We start from the raw sequence: 27,579 nt of genomic DNA, 5'->3' as shown, positions 1-27,579 counted from the left end.
AATTAGCATTTCTAGTTGCATAGGAATTTAACAATATTACATACTTCTTCAAATGCTGTATAGGGACTTTAGAAAAAATATCAAATAAATAGTATGGTATCTCAATCAATATTTATTATAGAAAGTTATACATATGCTCAAGTACATATGCTGCATATGTACATATGTTACATACACTGGAAGTGGGAATCATCAAGTTCTGCTAATTAGTAGACAAGATGCTGCTCACATTACAGTTTCGTGAAAATGGAAATATTGAGTCCCCCCCCCTTTTTTTTTTTTCACAGGTTATACCGTCTGGCTTCACTTTTATTTGGTGCATGATTAGCATTAACTTTTAATTCTCTTCCTGTGCAAACTGCCTAAATTAACTCATTTATTTCCTGTGTCTTCTAAATTGTTAGCCTAATTAAGAGCTCAGTTAGTAGAACACTGCATGTTAATCACATGGTCTCTTTTAATAACATGCTAATTTATTAGGTTAAAATGACCCTGTAACACTTCAGAAATTGAACTTCCATACTGTTTCTATTCATAATATCCAAATTTTCAGAATTATCAGCAGATGTCATCATCCAGCCTTCTTACTGACTTAAATATATGGCATCGGTGCTCAAGGATGGAAATTTAATTTTCTTCATGGCAATATTCCATTCAATGTCTCTTCTTTGAGTCTGCGTCAGCTACATAAGTGATTGTGCCACTGTACTCAGAACTGGTGAGGCCACACCTTAAATACTGTGTTTAGTTTGTGGCCCATCATCATAAGAACATTGAGGTGCTAGAGAGAGTGCAGAGGAGGACAATGAGGCTGGTGAGGGGCCTGGAGCACAAGTCTTATGTGGAGCGGCTGTGTGAGCTGGTGCTGGTTTGCCTTGAGAAACTAAGGCCGAGAGGAGACCTTCTCGCTGTCTACAGCTACCTGAAAGGATGTTGTAGCATGGAAGGTGTTGGTCTCTTCTCCCAATTAGCAAGTGATAGGACAAGAGGAAATGGCCTCAAGTTGTGCAAGGGGAGGTTTAGATTGGATACCAGGAAAAAAATTATTCACAGAAAGGCTTGTCAGGCGTTGGAACAGGCTGCCCAGGGAAGTGGTGGAGTCACCATCCCTGGAGGTGTTTAAAAGGCATTTAGACGAGGTTCTTAGGGATATGGTTTAGTTCTAGAGTTAGATTAGGTTATGGTTGGACTCAGTGATCCTGAGGGTCTCTTCTAACTGAAATGATTCAATGATGTGGATGTGCTCTTTCTTGATTTCAGTAAAGCATTTGACACCGTCCCCCACAGTATCCTTGCAGCTAAACTGAGGAAATGTGGACTGAATGATCGGGTGGTGAGGTGGACTGTGAACTGGCTGAAGGAAAGAAGCCAGAGAGTTGTGGTCAATGGGATGGAGTCTAGTTGGAGGCCTGTATCTAGTGGAGTTCTTCAAGACTCGGTACTGGGACCAGTATTATTCAATATGTTAATCAATGACTTGGATGAGGAAACAGAGTACACTGTCAGCAAGTGTGCTGATGACGCAAAACTGGGAGAAGTGGCTGACATGCCAGAAGGCTGTGCTGCCATCCAGTGAGACCTGGACAGGCTGGAGAGTTGGACAGAGAAAAATTTAATGAAATATAACAAGGGCAAGTGTAGAGTCTTGCATCTGGGCAAGAACAGCTCCAGGTACCAGTATAAGTTGGGGAATGACCTGTTGGAGAGCAGTGTGTCAGGAGGAGGAGTCAGGCTCTTTTCAGTGATACCCAATGATAAGACAAGGGGAAATGGATGCAAACTGGAACATAGGAGGTTTCACTTAAATATGAGAAGAAACTTCTTCACAGTGTGGGTGACACAGCTCTGGAACAGGCTGCCCAGAGAGGTTGTGGAGTCTTCTTCTCTGGAGACTTTCAAAACCCACCTGGACGCCTTCCTGTGTAACCTCATCTAGGTGTTTCTGCTCCTGCAGGGGGATTGGACTAGATGATCTTTTGAGGTCCCTTCCAATCCCTAACATTCTGTTATTCTGTGATAATACTGGAAGTACATGATTTAATAAAATAATGCATTATCAAGAACAACATTTATTGCATTATTAATTGAGAAGAATGGTCACATAAAGTCTGTTTTTTCTCTCCATTGTGCCTCCATCTCAGTAAGAAAATGTTGTTGTGTGAATTGAAGGGTTCCACTAGAAACAATTGTCCTGACCATGCACTTAAACATGCAGATATGCTTTAGATACCTTGATATTTCAAGACTAATTTATAATTATAGAACTGAAGTTGTTAGGAAAGCAGAGTAATTGCACTGACTGAACTGGTCATGAAAAATAATGCAACTTCTGAATGATGGAATAGATTCTAAGAGTTTGTAAATTTTGCTTGGCAGCAGGTTTGGAGTCACAGATTATGCTATATTTTATGTAACAAGTTATCCCTGTAAGCCCAACATTTTACCTTCAAACTACTTCACATCCTAGCAAAACCACATCTTTTAGTTGATGTTTGAATAGTCTCAGCAAAAGATAGGGGTTTTTTGAGTCCTTTTAATAAATTTCAGCATTTATGAAAGTAGTATTACTCTTTGTGCTTGGAAAAGGCAACTCTTAGAAGCACTCCTAGCTGTCAAAACATTCATCCTATTCATGTACCTTTTATTATTTCTCTCTTAAGCCCACAAAAGCCTTTTAGTTTTAAGAACCAGCTTTGTGAGTTTTCCTAAAAAACACTTGTAAAACAGAAGGAGTAGCTCCTGAAAACTAGCAGAACAGTTCCAATATTGGAAAAAGACGGAGTGAAAGAAATAAGTATTTCTATACTTAGCAGAAGATCCCAGGCAAGAGATTAAATGTTTCTTATTAGACTTATGAGAAACTTAAGGAATATAATTAATGCAGTCAGGTGAGGTTAATAGAAAGTAGATCTTGCTTGACAAAATTAATGTAATGATGTATTTCAAAGCAGACAGGGATTCTGGAAATCAATGTTGCGGGCTTTTTTTTTTAAATTAAAAATAGATGTGATACAAGTTTTAAATGGTACATTTTAAAATTGTACAGTTCTGTTTAATACCTTCCTCAGCAATCTGGATGAAGGGATTGAGTGCAGCCTTAGTAAGTTTGCAGATGGCACCAAGTTGGGTGAGAGTGTTGACCTGCTGGAGTGTAGGAAGGCCATACAGAGGGATCTGGACCAGCTGGATTGTTGGGCTGAAGTCAATTGTATGAGGTGTAACAAGGCCAAGTGCTGGGTCCTGCACTTGGGTCACAACAACCCCAGGCAGTGCTACAGGCTCGGGGAAGAGTGGCTGTAAAGCTGCCTGGCAGAAAATGATCTTGGGGGTGTTGATTGACAGCCAGCTGAATGTGAGCCAGCAGTGTGCCCAGGTGGCCAAAAAGGCTTTTGGGCTTATGAAAAGAGTTTCTTTCAGTGAAATAACTGAATGTTTACCACAATGAGGATGAGCGTTTTCAGACTACAGAAATAATTTTCAGTTTACTTTCCTAATTTCCCATGCGATCATCTTGATACATCGGAACTAATGGATGTCTAATGCATTATTGACTTATGGACCTCTACTACTTATGGGGAAGACAGAAAACACAGAAAATTCATCATTCTTCTATAGCACGTATGCTTTGTGGTTTCAGTTATATGATATGAATTAAAGAAACATCTCATTGCAAGGAATCAAAGACTTTGTTTTATGATAAAACATTATGATGAGCAGATGGGTTATAAGAGTGAGAAGAACAAAGGGTGTTCTAGATTTACTTTAAACCATGCAGATTGCTTCTGATTTAAGACACTAATTTTGCTCCTAGACAGTCCCCTGGTCTTCACTTAGAGCTAATTTGCAGCAGCATTTTTGAGTCTGGATCCCTAACATCTTTCATAGTGTCTCAGTCCATTAAACGCTAAGTTACTTCTGATTTATAAATAGGTAGAAGGAGGGAAGAGAGAGTCTAAGTCTTCTGCTGCTCTAACCATCTTTCCAGTAGATGCATGAATGCACTTAACTAAATAGTTTTGTCTTTTTGAGCACCACATAATGAAAAAGCTACATCCTCATTCTGTGAAATGCTGTTGTATAGATTATAACTATATAATGTAGCTTGTCAATTTGTCCATGCTTGATGGAACTCAGACTTGGGAAAATCAAAATCCTGCAAGATGGGGTTATTACTCCATCATTATGATTGTATCACTGTAGAAGAAGCTATCAGCGTTCAATGGTGATAGCAAGGGTATTATGAGTCCTGCTTCTCAAGGTAGTGATTTTTCTTCTTTTCAGTCTTTGAATGAGAATGATCTATTCTCTACTCTTGCTTTAAATAGGTTTCACTCTCCTAGAGAAATTAACAATTAGTAGGAGAAAAAAATGACAGGAAAGGTGTGTGGCAGATAGACCTGCATTTATTCAGAAACCACAGAGAATAAATGGGATGTCTCCAGCCCAAATTATTCAACTATTCAAGGTTGTTGGTTGTTGTGTTTTTGTTTTTCCTTCACAGTTTACCTGATATTAGTTACCTGGAAAGCAAACACTGAGTGCGATACAGTTGAAGAGTATATACTGTGTTGGGCGTTAAGCAGCTGGTTTTGAAGAAATTTAAATCAGAGATTCGATCTTCTCAGTGTTATTGGGATGTTACCATTGCCAGGAAGATATCTACACCAGGAAAGCAAACTATAAGTTATGTAGGTGAGTTTCATGAGATGAAGGACAGTGTTCTGCCATATATGGTTGAAAATCTGAAAGCTCAAGAGGTGAAACCTTTGGGGCTTTAAGGCATAAAGTGTCCAGTGTGCAAACCTCCATAGCACTGTTTGCTCTGATTAGTCCCAGCCATCTCTATTTTGTCTATTAATATCTTTGTCTGCAATAACAGCACTGTGTTATCAAGAACAATACTGTCTTTGGATGCATTGTTCTGCAGATGTTCAGTAGCCATTGAAAAGAGACTCCATGGGAAGTCAAAGTGTTTCAAAGATATTCTTCAAATGTGAATTGTCCTTTGTTTCTTCTGTTACACATGATCTCTATCTGCATTGCATAAGAATTATACCACCATAGAATACCACCAAAATAAAATGTGGAAGTTCCTGTACAGGTTGCTTTTGTAATGATGCCTCTCTTGTTCCTCCAGAAGGACCATTTCTGTCACCTACTTCCTCACCTGTAGTGAGGAAGGGTCTTGAGATCTACCTTGTTCTGAGACCCAAGAGGACGCTATGTCTTTCTGTTTACCATAAGGACTCTGCAGCATTGTGTGAGAGTTACCTGTTTGAAAACCTTACATCTTACTGTCTTGACTGGTGTCAATGTTCCTCTGCAAGAGCTGATACAGAAAAAATATACCAGATAAAAAATGAGCTATAAATTTCTGTTGGAGGAATTAACCTTGAGATCTGACATGTATGCTAAGATTTAGAAACAGATAAACAGATACTTAATGCTGTGGAAGGAAATTGGTGATTATATCAATTACAGTTAAATTAAATATCCCAGTCAGTGAAACATTTATAGAAAGGAATTTTTCTACTTGATGGAAGGATGTCTTCCTTTTCTTCATGATCCACATGCTACAATGTGTCAACAACCTGAATTGGTAAAGCTAATATTCATAATTTCCTTAAGGTCTTAAAAATAATAGAAGTGCTGGTTCTTTTGGAGCTGCATAAATAAAGCAATGTACTTTGGGGATTTTTTCACAGAATCACAGAATGTTAAGGATTGGAAGGGACCTCGAAAGATCATCTAGTCCAATCCTGCAACTAGGAAAGCTAAGGCCTCCTTAGAAGTAAACCTGGTGAGAGGGGTCAAGGATAACAGAAAGAGCTTTTTCCAATACGTGGCAGATAAAACTAACACCAGAGGCAATGTAGGCCCACTGATGAACGAGGTGGGTGCCCTGGTGACAGAAGATACAGAGAAGGCAGAATTACTGAATGCCTTCTTTGCTATATTCTTTTTTAGCGTATTGTCTTGGACTACTACATGCCCAAGTAAATAGCTGATTCATGTATAGTTTGGTTCAGGAGACTGGAATGAGGTCTAGTAATTCTGTCTTTTTAAGAGAGTTGGACAGAGGGTTATTCTGACTTTGAAGCAAGAGTTATGTGTCCGTTATACGTAACACTGGTGAAGAATAGGATAGCTGTCAGTCCAGATTAGAGTCTAGAGACCTTTCTACAGAGCTCCTCACATTAGCGTGTGACCTCTGTCGACTTCCCTTTCTCATTTTTGCTTGATGTTGATGGGACAGAGTGAAAGGATGTTTATGCATTTCTCACAGCAATGCTCCCAAACACAGGTCTTCAGGGTTGCATTTCTTTTTAAAGTAACAATTGACGAGGCCTCAGCAGTTATCTCTCAGTGTATTTTCAAGCTGTTACACTGCATTTAGTGACATTTTTCCCTTCGTGGTGGTAGCATAAAAGAAAATGTGATTATCATACTGTAAGACATTACTGAAAGGAAATAGTTCGCAGGGCAATGACAGGACTGTGGAAGATGGTCATCCATGCTGGCAATCCTTTCAGCAGATGACCAAATAGGGGAAAAGGTGATGATGGAACTCAGACTCCATTTGTAATTTTTATATTTGTCACAGATTAAGCCTGCAGATTTTCATGTATGATCTGCTATTCCTTTTAATGCTAACTTTAAGAAAAACAATTGTGGGAGGACATCAAGTTTTCATCCTGTTTTAGTTAGCCAAATGTCTTGGGTTTGACCCTGATGGTGTTTTTGTTGTGTGGGTTGTTTTTTTTTTTTAATATTTATTTATTTATTTATTTATTTATTTACTTTCCCCAACTGCGTTATTCCATCCTCATGTCTTGCAGGTGGACATGTGTGTGAATTCAGGCATTACTTGAGTGTGGGAGATTGGGAGATCTTTGGATTGTTTATTCCATTTTTGTTTGCTTGACAGGACTCTGGCAAAACATCACTTCCTGAAAGTGTGTACACCAAACATCTTTACAAATTTAAAGATAGTTTATTGTGACAAGAGCCAAAATGTAGTTGCTTTTGAAATAGAAATTCAGATCTCTTGGATGTTAAAGTGATGGATACTTTACTCCTCTTCTCTTTGTAGTTCAGCTGGCATTCTTGGTCGCAGTAAGCAATCCTCGCTGGGTTTCTGAGGCCAAGTTTGTTATGTTTTTAGTGTGTGGTGTGTTCCTTTTTTTCTTTTTTTTTTTTCCCCCTCTCTAGTCACCTCTAAATTATGTCTGGGAGTATGCTCTTTTCCCTTTTTCACAGTCTCCCATTGTAACATCTGCAGGTTTTGTTTTTGCCAAATGAAGGTGAGGTGTTACCCTCCAAAACAATGTTTTTACCCTCCAAAAACCTATGTTTGTCCCCAGCAGCAAACACAAGGCAAATAGACAGCCCCTCCTCTGCAGCTCAGCCATGATAACAGAATGCAGCTTATAGACAGTAAGTGGTTAACAAATAAAGGAAGCAGGTGCTGTCTATCATGGTTCGTGATGGTGCCTTAAACAGGATGGAAGCTTCAGGAATAGGATGCCATTTGGCCCAATAGATTACTGGGAATAAGCAGTTGCTTAGAAACAGCAGAGCTCTGGATGCTGACTATGTAGCAAGAAGCCTGCTTTGCTGGATACCAGTGTTGAAGAACCAAACCAGGCTGGACTGCTAACCAAGAAGTTTGCCACAAAAGTTATGCTGCTGTGAACATTAAACAAAATACTGCATTAGAAAGATGCTTTTCACATTCACCAGATTATAGCTTGTTTTGACGATTGTTCAGCAAAGATAGCTGCAGGCACTGTGAAGGAAATTGGGACTGTGGTTTGAAAAAAAACCCAGAAACCAACCAACCAAAAAAAAACCCCAACGAAGCAGCAGCTATTGGACTGTCTATGCAAATGTGAAGCAGGAAAAAATACCCTGAAGATACTCTTGTAATTCACTCACACAAACATTTGAAATAAGGTAAAGAAGGAGGTTTGTAGTTTCTTTAGACTTGGCTTATTTCTAGTCTGATTGCATATACGTAAAAAATAAAACACATAAACTTGAAATAAAAGAATGTGCTAAAAAGTAGAATTAGTGAAATAACTAATTAAAAAAATCTAAATAGAGCTTTGCAAAGTTTATCAAATATTTAAACAGTTATAAAAGCATTGCATATATCTGTATGTTGGATTCACTCGAAAAGTAATTTTCATACAGTAAATTCTAGCTTGTGTGCTATGAGAGGTTCAGTTTTTGTGGTTGAGGATCCAGTTCCTCAACAGCTCTACATGTTCAGGTTGTCTTTATGGAATGGCATGTGAATTTGAACATGCCATCCTTTTATTAGATCCTCCAACTATTTTAGCTTAAAAATCAGTTTTAGGTATTCTTTTCTTTCCATTTCTCTCTCTTCTCTTCCGTTCCTTCTGTCTGAAGCTCTTAAGTTAAAGTTTAGTTAGGAACCTATTTCAGTCTTTATTTTACTGTAGCATCACTTATCATCCCCTGCTCAGAGTCCATTTGGAAATATGAAGTATGATTCTTGTCTAATTAGAAAAAAATAGTTAGTTAAAAAGTATTCAGCTAATGACTCTGATGCTTTGATAGGTCCTGAGCGGTGTTTGTCCTTTTTCAGAGCAAAATTACCTTTCTCCCACCCAACATAGCGTATCTCTGAATGAAATAATTTTCTACATTATCTATTCAATTTTTAACTTATACTTATAACTTTTTAATGATAAAAATACAATATGCAAATTTAACACCCTACAGTGGGTAGCTTAGTATGTTACTTTTGTTTTTAAATATTGGATAGTCTTTTTGCTTCTTAATTATCTATGCATAAGAATCATAGTTTTGTATGGTACTCAGAGATAAGATTAAATTCATTGACATGTAAACAGGGATATTACGTATGGTCCCATTACTTTGCATGGCCACATTTTCTTTCCTTCATAAATTTATACTCAAATATAAGAGTGTGCAGTTCTTTTGGGTCTCTGTGCAAGACTATTCTCTTGCAAGTTCAGGTCCTAAAGTGATTTCACATGTCTTTGGGTAATACATTTACACTTTCAAAACCAAGAGTGTTCTGAAGTTGTGTTGCAGAGGTCAGAATTACAGGTCACTCAACATATTTTGTACTCCAGAACTCTGTTGTTACTGACCTGTATCGATGCTGTTGAGTAGACTTAAAAACTTAATAAAAAAGAAGTAGGACTTATATTTACTGTGTTGCCAGACCAATGTTACGTACACATTCTAAGGATGTATGACAAAATTCAAGATGCAAGCAAGTTGTTCCATAAGAACTAAGGATGTTTAAGGAGGTATTTTGCTGAGGTTATTGCCCTGTGAGAAAAGTGCCTCAATTTACTGTTCAAGTGCCTCCATTCATTGGGAAAAAATAATAAATCTATTATTGTATTGTATGTTATTGTATGAGTAGCAAAGAGAAGCTTTAAGTGAGATAAGATGATGAAGAGGTAAAATCTTGAACATTAGACTTTAGTGTTTGTTAATACAATCAAGTACATTACTTCTATGCTCAACTCTAGTAGAGAAAGAAAGCTTGGATCCTATTCTACTTCACATTAGGTTGCTGTCACTGCTCATCCTGTTTAGTGGTTCATTCTCCTTTTCCAATCTGAAAAAAAATATTATTTGTTGTGTGTAACTTAAGTATTTTTGAACAACTACAATACATGATATAATACAAAATGACTGTGAGAAGTACCTTGGACTTTGACTCCATCTGATGAGTGTTTCACTCAATATGTTCTCACTCTCATCTCTGAAACAAAGATTATTGTGCATAGTATAGGACTGCAAAGTGAGTCATAGTACAGTGACTTTAAATTCCATCTTTAGCATTTAAGCTGGTAGATTGGTAGCTTACTTAAAGTCAGATGTCATGTAATTATTATTTTATTAAATGTACTAATCATAAATATTTGTAACATTCCCAGGAAGAGTATAAACAAAATGTAGCAGTTCTCTTTGACTTAATAGCAGGTAGCTCATCAGATTCGAGTCAAGGGTCTGGTGTTTTATATAGTGTGGTGAGGAAATTTGGAGGAAGATCATCCATGTCAGGCCATAATTAGGTGAATCTGAGGGACCAATTTCCTATATGGAACTATTAGAACTAGCACACTTTTTAAAGAAGTTTATGTTGTGCAGTCTCAGGAGGATGTGGATGTCCTCAAAAGGGTGAAAATCCAGCCACCAAATGGACAGAGTGTACTAACGGCTAGTTATCCAAAGTGGTGCACCTCTAATTTCATTTAAATAAGATTCAAATAACTCTTCAGTCCTGGTGTTTTTCCAGCTATGTCTGACCTCAGCTGAAACAGTTTCTGTGGTCCAGACATCTATTTCATGCCTTTCCCATACCCCAGGAAAGCTTAAATAGACTTCTTAGTAGATGGTAATTATTTTCCATCATTATAGTTAACACAATCAATTATCATATATTGCAAGAACACCACTGAATGTTCAGAAACTTCTACTGTTTTACAGTGCATAGTTTCTTTTTAAGATGTGTATATATGTTTTGGTCAGTTTATTTATTTAATCACTGACATTTGCCAAAGTATCGTACAGTGAGGTTTTCTTGCTTACATATCAAAAGAAACTGTTTGCTTTGTATTCTCTTATCAGATTTTTTTTATGGAAAGACTTCAGAGGAAGAGATTTTTCTGCCCTTTGTGTTTTTTTTTTTTTTTTTTTTTTTTTTAATAATATAATAAAAATACAGCTAGTGTACCATCAAGTTCTTTTGAAGTATACTGGCCCTTAATGATGTGTTTCTGTTGTCATGGAAATTGGATTTTTTTTTTTTCAAGTATTTTACATGTTCTATTTTTACTTTTTATAGTTTTAGTTCTGTACTGGTGGTGTTGTGTTTCAAGAAAGAACAGCCATACTTCCTTTATCATACTTTTACTTCTCTTTAATGTCCGTTAGAATCTGATGGCTAAAAGACTGAGGAGGAAACAAATATTGGCAGATATGAAGACAGCAGGCATATACTTCTCTGAACAGAAGACTTGCTGCTAAAACAGTTTTGTACTTAAAAACTGTTTCAAGTCATTTACAGTTCTGTCTTACTTGTTTTTTTCTGAATCTTGTTAAGAAAGATGACTCAAATGTGTAGTTAAATGCTATTTACCGCATAATTAGAAAGTGAGAGTAATGAGTTAATCCTATGTCACTTCTGATGCTGGGAATCCTTGAGGTGTGTCAGTGTCAGACAGACCTCTTCCAGGTGTGCAAGACATGCTGCACAGAATTCCTATACATGGTGAGATACCACACCACCTGCCATGCTTTTATAGTCTTCTTCCTCACCATTAAATTTATCAGTTACAGATAGTCTTTTTCCTTACAAGAAAACCATTAATTTGTCATCTAAAGAATGTGAAATGTCCATGAAGGGCAGGTCACACGTTAGAACATTAGACAGGACCATTCTCCTGTAGCACCTGCAACACCTCCTGTACATCCTCCTGTAACACCTGCAAGCCAGCATGGCAGGACATACTGTGGGGTCATTCAATGGTCACTTAGGCTAAGATATGAGTACTAGCTGCAGAGGCTTAGTTGAGTCAGGGTATACCTCAGGATCACTAATTCCTCATTATGTCTTCAAATATGGCTCCCACTGTAACAGTTTTTTCTGTACATACATGTTAAAATTAGTTGAAGCATTGTAAGCGCATAATACCTGTAAAAAAAAAAAAAAAGAACATTTTTGTGCTGATTCAGAGAGAGACAAAGCATGATTCAGACTGCACATGATTTGACCCTCTGCTCCTCTCCTCTAAAGGTGTGTGTTACTTACTTCTGAGAAAAGGAGGGAAATGTTAAAAGAGATCGTACTTTAGAAGCAAACTATAGAATGTCTCTTCTTTCATCTGCCATTGTTTTTGGTTTGATACAATATTTCATCCTTCCTTCAAAAGTTAATATAATTAAATACGTATGTAGTGAATGACAACTGCATCTGAGTTCCTAAAAGGTAGATCTTGCAAACTTGAAATAATAAATTAATATAGCCTGCTTAGAGGATGAAAAACAGGGAAAAATCTGCTAGTTTTATTAAACCCCATATATATCCATGCCAGCTTCCACTCTTTCCCAAATCTTTACATTAGGTGCATGCTGTGCATCCAGTAATGTTAATTTCAGGAGTTTTTATGCATTCTGTGAGGATTTATTTTTTTTTGGCTGTCTTGTTTATTTGTTTTTAACAAGTTTCCTTATTTCTACACAATTACCTATTTGAAATTTAGTAAAACAATGGTTGATATTCTTTCTTGTTTTTCTCTGTCTTGTCATAGCTTTTTCTGTGTTTTGCGGTATATTTTCAATTCTAGTATTACAGTGTCTCATTGATTGTTTTCCCTTCTGTTTTCCCTTCACATACTGATGTGTTTAGTTTATTAATGTCTTCACTCAAGGCAAAACTATATTTACATTTGAATATGCACAAACCACTCTCTTTAAAAATAAACAAAATAATCAAAGGTATGATATTTTGATCCCTATTGTTATTACAGGTATCATAACTAATTATTTAAAAAATGAATAAAGTATCTAGTTAGTGCAGGATAATTGTAAAAGGGACACTAGTAAGTTAGTGTTTTATTAAACTTGTTCTTTAAAAAGATTGTGCAGGTGATTATTTCACACGCGAACATCTCAGATTAGTTCTTTTAGGTACTGTGTGATAAGTATATATATATTTTTTTTAAATGGTTAGAAAATAGTTTTTTTAAATAAGTGTGCATTATTGTTATCTACAATGCTAAGCGATATGTTCTGAAAGCTGTAAAGAATCTTAATGTTTATAATTTATTTCACACTTAAGAAGAGTGTTTGCATTACTGTGACCCACACCTGAATCCTTAATGGTAAAACATTTTTTTTTGCTAATAGGATAAATATCATGAACATAATCAGAATATATGTATATATATATATATATATAATCCTGATTTTATTCAGCCAGAATTTTCCATTCTAATTATGCTTTGGACCATAGTTTGAGAGACAGACCAGTAAACTTAATTATAATCTCTCATCAGGGTAAATGTTGGTTTTTAAATTATTATATTTATCTAGAGATTAGTGAAAAACATATTTTATGACACTTTTATTTGGTGAGACTTCTGGAGTAGAGAGTACAATGCCTCACTTGTTAAAACACTAGATTTTAATAAGTGCAAAGCAGGCTTAGAGGTGTCCAATGTCTAAAACACAAATCAGCTTCCTTACGCTAGTTTAAAGGTGATAATTCAGGAGACGTGGTTTGGTTTGCTGTGTTTTAATCAACGGCTTTTACTATCTTTGTGGGAACCTTTTTTTTTTTGGTCATCTGAAAACTGATCTGCCAATCCATTTATGTGATTTAGTTTTCCAGATTAGGAAGATCCTCTAATCATGTTGTATTAAGAGATTCCAATTAGAGTTTGTAAAGGAATCTTAGCTTGAATATCACCCAGAACGTGCACCTTCAAAAAAAAAAAAAAAAGCAGTTTTGTTAGAAAATTAATTTCCCCCACCTGTCCTGTTGTAATGTTTCTGTGCAATGAGGATATTGTACTTTCAAAGGCACTGAGTACATAACAGAGATTAAAAAAGGGATTACAGGATCCAGGGAGTTTGCTGAACCAGCATCGTCATACCAGAGCTCATGGAAGATATTTATAAACTGCTCTTTTGTAGCATGTAATTGAACAGTCAATTTCAGTTATGGTTTTTAAATATTTTTCTCTGATTTTCTAGGAGTGATAAGGGAGTGGGGTGATGGACACAGTGCAGAACTTTGTTTAAGTTCTGTTAGGACAGGATTTACATGCCTTTTGTCACTGGGTATGCAGAAAGGTCTCATTTGTTAAATATTTTGCAGCTGCACAGAACTTCATAGGAGTATATATGTGTCTGTGTTTTATATTTATATATCTACATACATATATACATACACATGCATATAGTCTTATAAAAGTTATCTATAAACTTATCTATCTATCTATTTAGGACTTCTCTCTCCCAACAGAGTTAGAAGTATGCAATCTATTCCTTTTTTTTTTTTTTGGTCATGACCATCACTCTAAGAGAATGACAACGATTCCTGACTTAGATTCCTTATATTCGTCACATGTAGGCCATCAGAGACAGTGATGCATTGCTCATTAGAGAATATACTAAGGAGTAGAAAGCTTGCTGGTAAATTGTTATAAGGACAGTTTAACTTTCATTATCTTACAAATAGAATAATTTAGCAAATAAACACAGACAACCAAACTTAGCCTTAAAATAAGCATTAAACATCTATGATTGTAGTCAGCTTCACAATTCTCCATGAGCCTTGAGCTTTCTGTGCCAGTGGGAAGACGCACACAGCAGTATTTTGCTTGTTTCTCTTTTTCACTCTACTGCTAATCTTTTTTTTTTTTTTTTTTGGCTTGTTTTTCCTTCCTTATTCCCTTCAGAGCTTGGATAAAATGAATACAGTTAGAGAAAAGGCCAGGGGAAGCAAAAATGTAGCTGGCATCTACACAAAGAATCTACTGTAGCTCCCTAACCAGACCTTGAAGAAAAGACTCAGCAGTGGGACATCTGAACTCATTAGCAACCAAATATTTATTGCCATTCTAGGACATCTGGTTTGTTGTATCTTTTTTTTTTTTTCTTTTCTTTCTCTAACTTCATATATATTCCATAAAGCTCAGCTAGCTGAATCTTCCATAATATTCTACCTTAGCTAATGTGAAAATTCTCTGAAGCAAAATGACCTCCTCAGCATCCTTCCTGTGCCTCCCATGCACTTCATGATGCATGGATGGTCTTAGATGCATAATTTTCATTAATATTTCTATGTGGTTTATGAGAAGCTGTAATGTGCTGCTCTTCTCATGAGAAAATCATCAATATAAAATACAGTCTCAAAATTGATTTTATTATTTTTTTTTAAATGTATATAACAACCTATTGATTTTACAGTTCTGAAAAGCAACAGATTAAAAAGCCACAACACTTTTCATGTCTGTGTTTTCTGAGTTTCTGTTGAGAGTAAATAACACCTTCAGCTCTATGTAAGGTCATCAGAATTTTTCCCATGGACTTTTATTTTAAAACCTGACATCTTTAATTCCTACAGTTTTATTTTGGTTTCATTTTATTTCACATCACTTTTCACTCCATAGTATGGAAAGCCAAGCATTAGTAATTCCTGATTATTCTTCTTATGGCTTATGATATCTGAAAGACTTAACTGCAAAGCTGTGCCAAATAATGTGTGAACAAAGACCATGACTAAACTACAATTTGTACAGTGATGGAGAGAGCACAACTTGGTTATTGCAGGTAGTCTATTGGGTCGCTTGCTATTCTGTGGTTTGTGTGCTGTCCATGTGCAGTAACTTGGCTATTTCTTCTGTGTTGTGATTCATGTGGAGAAACTTTAGAACCTGAATTGGCAGGCAGAAGCAATGGATAAGTTTATAGAAACAGCCCATCACTAAGTGTAAATCAACTCTTTCATCTGAATCTTGTAGGTGGGATGTGGGTAATAAATAGTCGACCTTGTTTTAATGCTTCTTTGAATTTTGTGATGGAAGTGAGGGGGCATAAGTTCAGCTGTAAAAATGTGATGATTTCTTTCCTACGGGAAGCTGCTGTTTCCCAATGGGAGTGGTCACTCTTCTTTCTCACTAAGTGGAAGCAAGATGTGACTGATAGGACCATTTAGAAAAAAAGGTGCACTCTTCTCTGTGGATTTTTACCTTCCTCCTTGCTGCTTTTTTTCCCTACTGTTATGTTTATCTGTTCTTGTTACTTTATTTGTATGTTGTGTGTGTGTTGCATGTTGTTCTCTGCTCTGCTGCCTTCTCAGCTCCTAGCTTAGAGGTAAACGTCGTCAAGGGACTTGTGTGTCCTTGTCAAGGGAAAGGGTTAGAACAAGTACAGCCTTTTGAAATCATCAAAAGGTGCTTTCAGAAATTTCTTAGACTTTAGACACAGGAGAGAGACACTAGAGAGCCAAATAGAAACTTGAATGCTTTAATAGACTGTTACCTCTAATGGAGCATCAGCAAACAGGGTGATATGCATACTGTTACATGTGGGGTAAGCAACATCTTTAATCACTGTGTGTCAGCAACTTATTCCAAAACACTGGTGGGAAGAAAAAGCAAAGGTCTTGGCTTTAACTAATTCTTACATATATCAGACATCTAAATTTTGAAGCTATTTGAATGAACATTGTGGTGTACAAAGACCACAGAAGTCAAGGAAATCTCAGAGCACATTAAGATATGAAATCTCTCAGCAAACATAATTACAGCTTTAATTAATTAAGTGACTAAAAAAACAGAAGAGACTAGTGTGGTCATCTAGTCCAAACTCCTGGAGAATGCAGAAATTAATCAGAGAATTCCTATGACCTAATTAAACCATAGTATAACTAGGAAAATGTCAGAGATTTAATTTCTTTTGTGTGTTCAAGAATCCAATCTTGCTGAATTTCTCTGCTGTTTTGAAGAAAAATTTGAACAAAATTTATGTTCTGAATTTGTCTAGTTTCAAATTCCAGCAATGCTAACTAACTCAAGCAGCTTTCAATTAGATTTGTTTTCTTGTAGATACTTTGATGTAATGTAGTTGCTTCTTAACTCTTTTGTAAAATTTACCAGACTAATCACTTTGAGTTTTTTAATTGAAAGGGTGTTTTCCTTAACCGTGTCTGTGGCCATCTTTTGAAGTACCTCCATTTTTCATCAACATCTTTGCATTGATGGCACCAAAAAACTATATAGAATATTTCAATATTAGTTACACCAGCAGGAAATCTCAGAATACAATCACAGTGTTGTTGAGGTTGGAGAAGAGCCCTGGAGATAATCCTAAAAGTAGGGCCACTAGAACTGTGTGTATGTGTGTGTGTGTGTGTATACTGCCATGTGAAATGTTCTTTTTTCTCAGGACATCCAATACACATCAGTATGGGTATTTATCAGTATGTCTACTACCCACAATACTATCTGAGAGGAAGAGAGTTCACTTGGATGACCACAATGTTGTGGTTATGCCATGGCTTCCAATTTTGAAAGGGGATGAGAACAGCCAGCTGCCATTGGGCTTTAAATATACTCACAGGCTTAGAGCTGAGACTTAGTGTCCATGTGGAGCATCTAGCCATACAGTTTAGAATCCCTCATGTATAAATGTGGTATTAGGGATCTCCTTGACTTTTACTGTCTCACATTCATGTTCAGCTGGCTGTCCTCCACGATTCCCTCCACCAGTCAGTATCTTTTCAGAGTTAAAGCTTACTGAATGAGTAATAGTACCCTTTGGGAATGTGGCCAATTACTTTTGTTCCTAAAGGTATCAATTCACTCTCGACCAGTTAAAAAAGGCATAATTTTCTTATTTATAGTTATCAAAATGTTTCAAGTTCTTCAGAATTTCAGGTGGATGGTATTGGCAGTGTTAACTCCTTTTAATTAGGAAAGCTTTATTTATTTTCAAAAGTAAAACTTTACTGATAATAATTATGAAACATATCCAGTCAGACTAAAGGTTTTAAGTTATGGATAATACAAGGGCTACAGATAATAGTCTGGATGTTTATTAAGATTGGTATTCTGAATCAGGGGTCCTATTAATCAGTTTTTACTATGTTCTCTGGATTGAAACCGTGTGAATTAAATACATTTGAGTACCAACAGAAACAATTTCTTATATGTTGTGTTTTAAGGCTGGATATCATACACAGTGGTGAAAGATTTTCTCAGTGAATAAATACTTTTAACCAGATGAGAATTTCACAAAGGGGTTAATTTTTCTGAACATGATAATTATGTTAGTGTTTATTAGTATAGAACCTAATAAGGCTATATGCAAGGAGATGTCCTTCACCCTTCACAGTCTTCTCTTCAAGAAAATCCCGGTTGCTAGAAGTGTTAGATTCTAGAAGCTTGTATAAAGAAATGAGAATAAATTAAGGTTGTTAAAGAAAGGATGTCTATTATACTTTTGTCAAATGTAATGTCCAGACTTGAGCACAAATAGGATTAGAATAACCTTTCAAAACTCTTTGTTAGTATTCTTGTGTTTGCAAATCACTTTTTCTTTTTACCTCTGTTTAACAAACAATGATTGATTGTATTAGTCAGAATGGAAATATTTATTTCAAGTAGTAGTAGACTCACTTGTATCATGTGAAGTCCTATTCTGAAATGTCTTTGTTAAATGACAATCCTGCTATTTCTTTTATAACTACCTGTTCTAAACTGGTACTTTGTTCCTTTAGAATAATGTAATTTCCCCAGAAACATAATTTTGGGCAATTAGTAGAACTATACACAATTGCATCAATGGGATGAGCAACAATATTCTATCAATGCTATATTTTACCTTCTGCTTCCTTCCTTCCTCTCTCAACGTTTCATTTCACCACTAATTTGGATATTTTTTCATGTCATTAAGCATTTCTCATTTCCCTGGACACTTGTGTGAATGTCCAGCATGAGTTAAATTCTGAAATGGATCATGTGCTGTTTGTTAATTTTGATAAGTATCTTGTGAAGCTGTAAATAAGAAATGCACATCCCAGAACAGGCAATTAGACACATTGTGGAAGTCTTAAAGCTTCTCAGTGCTTCCTCTAACCTTACTCTTTTGGTATATTCCAAAAGTGAAATACCTTGTGCCCTGTGCCATCATTTTATAGTTGTATTTCTGTTTTGAATATAAAATAGAAATATTAATCATGGAGCACTCTAAATATCAAATTTGGGCATCCAGTTGTTTTTTGTTTTTGTTTTTGTTTTTGTTTTTTTTTCTGTGAACATTTTACAGATTTCCATAATCTGCCTAATTTTCATAAAATAATTACTGCATTTGCACCTATATTAGTGTTCTGGTGAGTTCAGGAGTGAGCTTTTGAAGTCAATGTCCCAGTTTTCCCCACCTGCTGTATGTTGGTTTATATTACAGAATATTCTCTAAGAACAGAGGTGGTTATCCTTATAATCAAACCAGAACATGCTTTCAAGAAGTGCACTTTATACTGCCCCAGTCCCTAAAGGGCAATCAGTCTGTGAGACCTGATGGGCATTAGGCCAATGTGAATTCCCCTGAAACACAAAGAACAGGTATTGCTCCATTCCCCAGGTCCATCACATCTTGTTCATGCAGTCCTAAGCAAAGCATTGCAACATCGCTGAGGTAATTCGAGCGGGTTTTTGATTTTTCTTGCTCATTTATTGAGGTAGTAGTATTAGCAACATTACTAACATTGTACTTTTAAATTAGGTATCAAGACATTGTTGTACCACAACATTATCATTATTATCTAGTTGAAAATCAATAGGAAGGAAGGATGGAGTGGTGAACTGATTTGAAGACCACATCAAACTGGGAGTAAAAGTCTGGTGTCTTGCTGTTTAAAGCTGCAAGTGCTCAACTACAATTCATAATATAATAATGGACACCAGGGGATCTGTTAATGTTATCAACTTCTAATTATTCTCTTGATTAACTGTTTATTTAGTCTCATTAGACAGTTGCATGTTCTGTCTTGCCTTGCCATTTACAAACGGTGTGGCTGTCCAATGATCACTTGCACCAATAATCTCATCATCTCTTCTCATCTCAAGAGGGAGTTTTAGGCAATCACATGTAGTTCCTACTAAAATATTTTTTTTTTTTCTTCTGTAGCAGAAGTATGCTCAGAAAGGGCAGGTTCACAGCTTGGGTAGTTTCTGGGTATGGCTTTAACAGAAGGAGCTTGTGCGTAACTGGTGGTAAATATGTTTCACAGTATGCAGAAGAAAGAAAGCCCCTATGGTTGCTCCTTAGAAAAATCATGTAAAGTTGGCACTTTCTGATTTTGTTTATTACTCCTCTTAATACTTGCAGAGCTTTTCTGTTGTTTGATTTTAGGGAAAACACCTATTCATAATTTCATCTTGGAGTAGTTTTTAAAGAATCATCTAGGAGGTAGATTTCTGTCTCAACATTAATATGTTAATAAAATGCAGTTAAATATGGCAGAAGCTGACATAAATTCTCTTTCACATCCTCTCTTGCACATGCTCACACAGGAGCTGTGAATTAATGGCCAGTTAATAGCACCTGAAACTAATCAGCATCCTCTTAAGAAGGAGCTTTGACACTTGTGTAGTTTGGAGAAGTTGGTGTTTAAAAGGAGTCCCTGTTAGTACCTTTATGGCAATAATATCTATGCAGAAAAATAAATCATTGCAAGGGGTCAGGGGAAGCTCAAAGCCATTGTTATCAATGCCGTATTTTGCTTCACCAGTCACTGTGATTTCATCTTAACCTTTAGCATAAGAGTGTAGGCTTTTTAGGAAGTTAGAAGTCCTGTCATTAAAATGAAGGCTTGCGTGAAACTGATGTGAAAATGACCGTAGTAGGGACTACGCCAAGGATACACTCAGCCCAACATCTCATATGTTTGTGTACGAAAGTGTAAGTAATATAACAAGAAAATAAAACTTTTACACTAAATATTCCTGACTCTCCAATAATTTGGAGCTTGGAAACTCCTGATTCAGAGGTACATCTTCATATCCATGACTCACTGTGATTCAGATTCTCCTTGCTGCTTTTTTGTTTTGTTTTGTTTTCCTCCCCTCTACAAGGCCCTTCTGTAACAATTTCCACAGCTTAACTACACATTGTATACTGTCCCCTTGCTTTCTTCTGAGTCTACTTTCTTTGCAGCCCCCTCTCTTTACTGAACAAGTTTCTTATTCAGCTTTCTTTTGTCACTCATTATTGTACAATCTTTATTGTATCCTCTCCCAGTTATCTCTTTCCAGGCTTTTTTTTTAGATACTTTTAATATTTGAAACAAAGTTTGCATGATTGTTTCAAGTAATGAGGTCATTTGGTATTGCAAGCAACCTCTGGATTCCTTTGTTGCAAATATCCCTGTCAAAGAGGTTGGTTATCTCACATATTTGGTGCTATCAAGGAAAAAAATAAAAGTGTAGAAGCAATTGTCACACTAAGTAAAATGTTTGCCAGACACTTTTTAAAATATAAAGATTTATTAACGCTTATGTAAGAAAACTCTTTGAAAAAAAAAGTATTACAGAGGAGACTTGCACAGGAAATCTTCTGTTTTGAAAGAAATATTCCTTTAAAAAAATTCTGACTGAAGGAATAATTCCTAGAAAGATGGAAGACACTTGGATGCTATGATGTCACAGCACTTCCATGTCTGTAGGAAGTCTCAATGTGTTGATTTTGAAACGATCAGTTAGATCTGAGAACTAAAAAACCTGATTATTGTTTTTCAGTTATTCCAGAAAACAGAGTCCTAGAAAGGTGAATTAAAAAGGAAAAAAGGAGTAGGAAATACATTGGGTAACTAAATAAATGTGCATTCAGTTATTCAATTATATATAAAAATTGTATCCTTTGTATCCTTCATCTATAAAATATATACTGGTATGAACCAGATTTGAAAAGATTTATATACAAACTGTGTTTTTAAAAAAAATACAACCCCCAAAACCAGCCCCCCGCCAAACATGAGAGAGACAACAACAGCATAAAAAAACCCAATGAACCAAACAAAAAACCAAAACACCAAAAAAACGCCAAACAAACAAAACAACCCTGACCAGACAAACAAAACAAACTCAAAACAACTTTATTCTTGTTTTTGGGACTTAGACGGCAGCACTAGGTCAATCTATTTAGATATCATAAAATAAATGGATGAGCTGGTTATAATTTATATGTAAACACAAATAAGCTTTAGTCACTGTTTTCCCTAGAAGGATGAGAAGTGAAAACTGTAAAGAAAAATTTGACTTGTTCCACTTTCACTTTTGGTGAAATTATGAGTCTTAAAATGATGTTACATTCTACTCTGTAGACCAAGGTATAAAGATGGTAATTTATTGCTAGACTGCAGCGTCCAATTTGCATTCCAAATCAGACTGCAGAGCTCCCCAAATGAGTAGGTGCCCTCACAATGTATTTAACCTATGCTTTTCCTGAGTAAATTCCTAACAGTATGCATGTTTGTACCTGCTTCCTCACATACATATCCACATGTGCTGCTTCACCATTTTAAGATAGTCACTGTTTCTTTTCATAGAGATTTCAAGTGTACAGTCCATTTTGGATATTAGCAATCAGAAAAAAAAAATGATGCAAGTACTGTTTTATAACTCTGAACTGCTCCTAAATTCCTATTTGCCGTGGCACTGACAGATAATGTGTAGGGTGCATATAATTTGCAGTTATTAATGTCACGTATGAAATTGTGCTTGTATGTGTCTATGAATACACAGTTGCATACAAAATAGTACTATTATAAATCTGTTTTTGAGAATATTATAGGAGTAATAGCGTATATCTGTTGTTAGTTCCAGATGATACAGATATATGAGAATGAGGGAAATGAAGAATCATATTATTCTTAAATGTGCTGATACGGAAGGAGGAGGAAAGGGGGGGCAGGAGGGGGAGAGAAAGAGAAGGAATACAGCATAAAGAACCCACAGGCATCTGGGCTTTCCCACTTCACTAGCAAATAGGGGGAATTATGGGTTGGTGGTCTGCTTCCCGTTAGGAGGACACCCCTCCATCTGTTTTCAGTACAGCCTGTTTCCAATTTAAAACACAGTTTTCAATACAAACCTCAATTTCTTTTCTCCATTTTATGTGCAAAGTGAGGCTTATGAATCCGTGTCATTGCCATAAGGGCTCAGACCAAATTTTCCCCCAAAATTCACAGGCTGTTCATTTGAATACCTGCTTACAGTGGTACACAATGGGCAGCTTTGAGAAGAAAAATTGATAATCTTCACGGAAGAGTAATTTGAATGAAATTACACTTGACAGCCTGTCTCCAAGCAAACAAGGAGAGTGAGGGAGCCTTAGCTAAGCTCTGAGGACTTGCCTAAGCCTCTGCTGTTGGATCTTCCCAGGGAAAAAAAAATCCACACTTTTTCCTGCATCTGACTGAAGCTTTTGATTAATTCTCTGTAGCTGTTTCTAGTGAAGAAAGGTAGCCATGGAAGAGAATATGGAAGAGGGACAAACACAGAAAGGTATTGTGATAAAATTGCTTTCTTTTTTGCGATGAGATTATTATTTTGCAGTTCCTTGTTTGCTTTAGCAGCATGCTGTAATGTTACTGAATATCCTTATGTGGCAGATGGGGAAAGATTTTTTTTTCTTTCATACCATTTACTTCATTTATCTCTCTGCAATAGCACCTAGCATTAATATAGCGACTGTCATCTGATATCTAGCCTTAAAAGAACCTAAATAGCAAATTTTACATCTATACTAATAATATTGCAAGCATTTAATGCAGCCTGCTTCCCGACCAGTCTTTGTTAACATTCCATTTATTTCACGTTTTCACGCTTGTCTAGCTGGGTCAAGGGAGTCTAGTGTGAACTATGAGAGAGCTACTCACACAATATTTGGAGCCAGTTGCAGTTGGATATCTAACAATATAGCCAGTATTTACACCTTGAATAAGAGTCCAGACTGAACAAAGACATGGGGTGTATTTTTTTAATTATTTAGGCAGTATTGAAATTTCCCTCTGCTTTTTTTCCACTTCTGTTTTGCAAAGTGTTGAAGCATCCTTGCTATAGTTCCCATATTTGTATTGTACAGCTTTGCATTTTGCCAAAATTTGTTTGCACGTTGCAGCTGAAATTGCTTTAGCAAGATGTACACAGCAAGTGTAGAGCATTTCTGTTCCACTGTTTCTGTTCAAGTTGAAAATAACTGAATGTGATGGGATGTGTTAGCACTTAAAGGTGCAACTGGATATTATTGCAGACTGTTTTTTAATTTGTGGATCTCTAAGAAATATAGTGGTTTTAGTCTTTTCACTTAAGTGTTATTCTGTACAAGTGACATTACAGTAGTGAAAGGAATCAAGGTTTCTTCCTTTTACTTTATTGCAAGCAGAAAGTGTAATCTTAGTGAATATTTGCCACATTACATAATGTGTATTTTTTGCTTTGCATTTATTTTTAATTCACTTCCATTTTTGAGGACGATTTAGGAACTTGCCAAATAATTTAATATAAGTTGCCTGTAAAGGCATATTTTTCTGCACTGATGCCATATTCTGTTTTTCCACTCCCTGATCAATCTGCGTTCTACATGTAAATGTCACTCTTTCTCATTATAGGTGACCCATTTAGACAGAATGCAGCTTTGTATTGTTTATGGTCTTGACTGGATTTAGATGCAGAGTAGGTAGTCATGAGAAGACTAAAGGAGCATATATATGTTCCCCCTCTGTGTGTATACATACTTATGTTTATAGATAAATAGATTAGTATCTGGTTGGTGATTTCAGCAGTTTCTTCATTTGAATTTCGTTATTTGCAAATGGCAGAAATAATGAGAAAGTACAAGACAGTTTGTTTGTTTGTTTTTTTTTCCTAAATGTAAAGTCAATGCCTTTATTGTATGATTCAAAATAATTAGTGTGTTTTACATTCAGAAATTGATGACATTAGTTTTTTTAAAGTCCGAAATGCATTTTTTTTCCTGCTTAAAACAAGTGAGTTAAACTGTTTGACCACTGAATCAATATACTTCATTGTTACTGAATGATATTGACTGAAGGAACAGTGGGAAATGCAAATCTTTAAATTCTTATTAGAGAGAATAAATCAGAAAAAAATGAATTATTTTATTTATTAAAAGAACATTGATAAACTGTGTCCTCATTGTTCATATGATAAGCAGCTGAATGACCAATCACCACTCAAAATTGTGTGATTAATAGTGTGATTACAACAGCTAACACTACTTACCTCCCACCCCCCATTTACAATGCCATGTGTTCAGCCTTTTTTCTCTTTAGTGGTACCCAGCTGTCACCACAGACAGTGACAGGAGAATGTTAAGAGCTTGCAAATTATATGTATTTTTCCTCATTGCTGTGGAAGGAGATGCTGCTTAGTTGCTGTGACCATACCTGTGAACCTGTCACTTCAACCTGTTGTGTTCACACTTTGGATTACAAGAACTTTAAAAATGTATTTAGACTTTGAAGAAAATTTGCAATTCAGAAGGAAAATGAAAAAATGTTTTCATTTTTTAATTTGTTTTGAGTGCTTGAATGCAGATTTTGGAATTGTAGTATAGGGATGATTATGAAATCGTGGGTCTCTCTAAGGTTTGGCTTCACATTTGAAAAATATGGGCTGTTACTAGTGTGATTTGATACTTCTCTTTCATAGTTCCTGGTGTGTGGGTTGGGTTTTTTGTTTCTTTGTTTGATTTTGTTTGTTGTTTTTTTTTGGTTGGTTGGTTGATTTTTCCTTTCATTTAGAATATTCTGTTTAAGTGTTTAATTGATACCTATAGTATAGTTCCAGGTCATCTGGACTAGCTTTTCTAACTGTAGTATCCCAGCAACTATAATATATTCTGATTTTTGTTCTCCTGCCACCTCGACTGGAACTGTTTCTTTATTTCTTTCTCCTCTGCTTTCCACAAAATCGATGGGAGTATAAATTGTCACTGCTTATCAGCTCCTGTGCTCTTCACACCAGATGCTTTGAACCTCCCACTGAACAGCATTACATCTTGCTTGCAGCCATGACGGAAGTGAATAGTTTCATATTGATGCGTTTCATAAATACAATAAAGATAGCTTTAGTAAGAGGCTTGCACATTTGGAAGTCTTGTTATTTTAGAGAATTTTATGTGATAGTATATTAATAAGTGGAAACATAATTCTTGCCACTGTCGTTCCAAACAATGACCTTCTGCCTTACATTATCTCTGTACATTTTAGCATTTAACACAATTTGTTTGTGGCTGTATCTTGTAAAATTGTCAGCAGAGGAATATATTACATCTGTTTTCTGAAAATAATTAATTATTAGGAACTGTATAGTTCAAAGTAATGATTAGAAAACATAAATGGACAACTCTCCTCCCTCTCTCCTTCCCTCCTTACTTTCCTTCCCCCCTTCCTCCCCAGTTTTCTTTCTATTGACCTTGGAAAGTGTGTTTGTGTGTGTGTTTTTTTTTTTTTTTCTTGGCATCAGCACCCTTAAACATGGTAAATTGAGATAAGGCTGCTGTCCAGTAGTTTTCATATGTAAAGCTGTAAAAAATGAAAGTAAGAATAAACTGTATTAATTTTCTCTTTTAAAGTATTGGAACACTAGTTTTTTCCCCCTTTTTTTCCTTGACATATTTCCTTTGCTTGCAAGTTGGTAGAGGTTGGGGAGGACGTTTCAAAGGTATTTGCTACTCAGCTGTCTGTAGCTGTCTAAGAGCTGAAAGTATGTAGAAAATCCAGCTGAAATGTAAGTTACATGTGAACACTAAAATATATTCTAACAAAGTAAAAGATCATAACATCTCAGAAATATCAACTTGTTCACAATTTCTGTAATACTAGCATTATGCTACATGCCTAGAAGTGTATCATACTGAGAGCTTTGATTGCAAATTTGTTGTCTGGAAAACCTAGGATAACCAAAGCCTGTAATTTATTTGATTGGTTTATTTTTCAAAAATGATCAGCTCCACTTAGAAGCAGAAGGTTCACTGATGTCTTTAGGGATGCATGCTAATTTTGAAAACCTCATGAATAAATTTGCATGTGTCAGTGGTGGATTTCAACTGCCGGTGTTTGAAAGACAATGACGTCAAACAGCTTTGCTATGTGGAAACATATATCAGTCCAGTTCCTGCAGAACAGGTCTTCTCTCCATGAAAACACTGAGATTGCAACCATGTCCCCAACCCCAGCCACTCATCCCAATAGAAGACTTTTCAGAGGGCAGGTGCTGTAATTTTTTCCTTTGTGCAGGACTTGACACAGTGGAATTTAGGATTATTCTCACCACATACCTCCTTTAGAAGAAAGAGACATTTGGTAGCACAGCAAGACATACTTATATGCTTTGCACTAAATTGTAGATAAATATGCCTTTTTTATGGTTCATCCATAACTTCATTTTGTTGTTAAAATTCCTTTATAAAATAAACTCTGAGCATGGATGGAGCATCTGTGTTTGTACCGCATCAAACATGAGAAAGAGCTAATTTTACTTAAGCTTTATTGGCTGTAGTATACCTAACAAAAATAGATAAGGTTCCACTGGTACGATAGCAGAAAATATAGATTATTGTGAAAAGAAATGGCTGAATACTAGAAAATAAATAATGAGTTAGTATTTGATTTGCATTAGTGATTTAAGTGCACATGCAACCTATTATTAAAGCTTTTTCATTTTTTCTACAGCATGCCAGTAAAGGAAAGTTTTAAGCAGAGATTTAGAAGAAATTCATAAGGAGTCTAGGATGCTATCACTGATATATACACACAGCCTCTGCTTCAGCCATGAGAGGCTGAATTACTTCCACTTACTTCAGTAACTTTTGGGAAATGGCAGACTCTGAGTTAGTAGGATTCTATAGGCTAGGTGAAAGTGATTTTTATTTCATATTAAGAAATAAACCAACAGTAAAATAGCCAAAGCATTGCTGGCATCCTTTGCAGTTTTGGTCTTCTAAATCTTTTTATCTGCCTCTAAACAAGAG

At 35.9% G+C, this 27,579-nt stretch overlaps 1 protein-coding gene across 1 annotated transcript in view; it reads left to right on the top strand.

The window, feature by feature from the left end:
- Positions 1-23,050: 23,050 nt before the first annotated feature.
- Positions 23,051-27,579, top strand: part of GPM6A (glycoprotein M6A) — a gene marked incomplete at its 5' end in the record, with an annotated part of 111,132 nt that continues 106,603 nt past the window's right edge. Inside the window, one exon of the mRNA XM_080343137.1 lies at positions 23,051-23,087. Within this exon, the coding sequence (XP_080199263.1) occupies positions 23,051-23,087 (37 nt within the window). The remainder of the gene's footprint in view (positions 23,088-27,579) is intronic.

This window comes from Nesoenas mayeri, assembly GCF_963082525.1.
Source record: "Nesoenas mayeri genome assembly, chromosome: 4".
NCBI classification, from domain to species: Eukaryota; Metazoa; Chordata; class Aves; order Columbiformes; family Columbidae; genus Nesoenas; species Nesoenas mayeri.
This window is presented reverse-complemented; position numbering and strand designations above follow the sequence as displayed.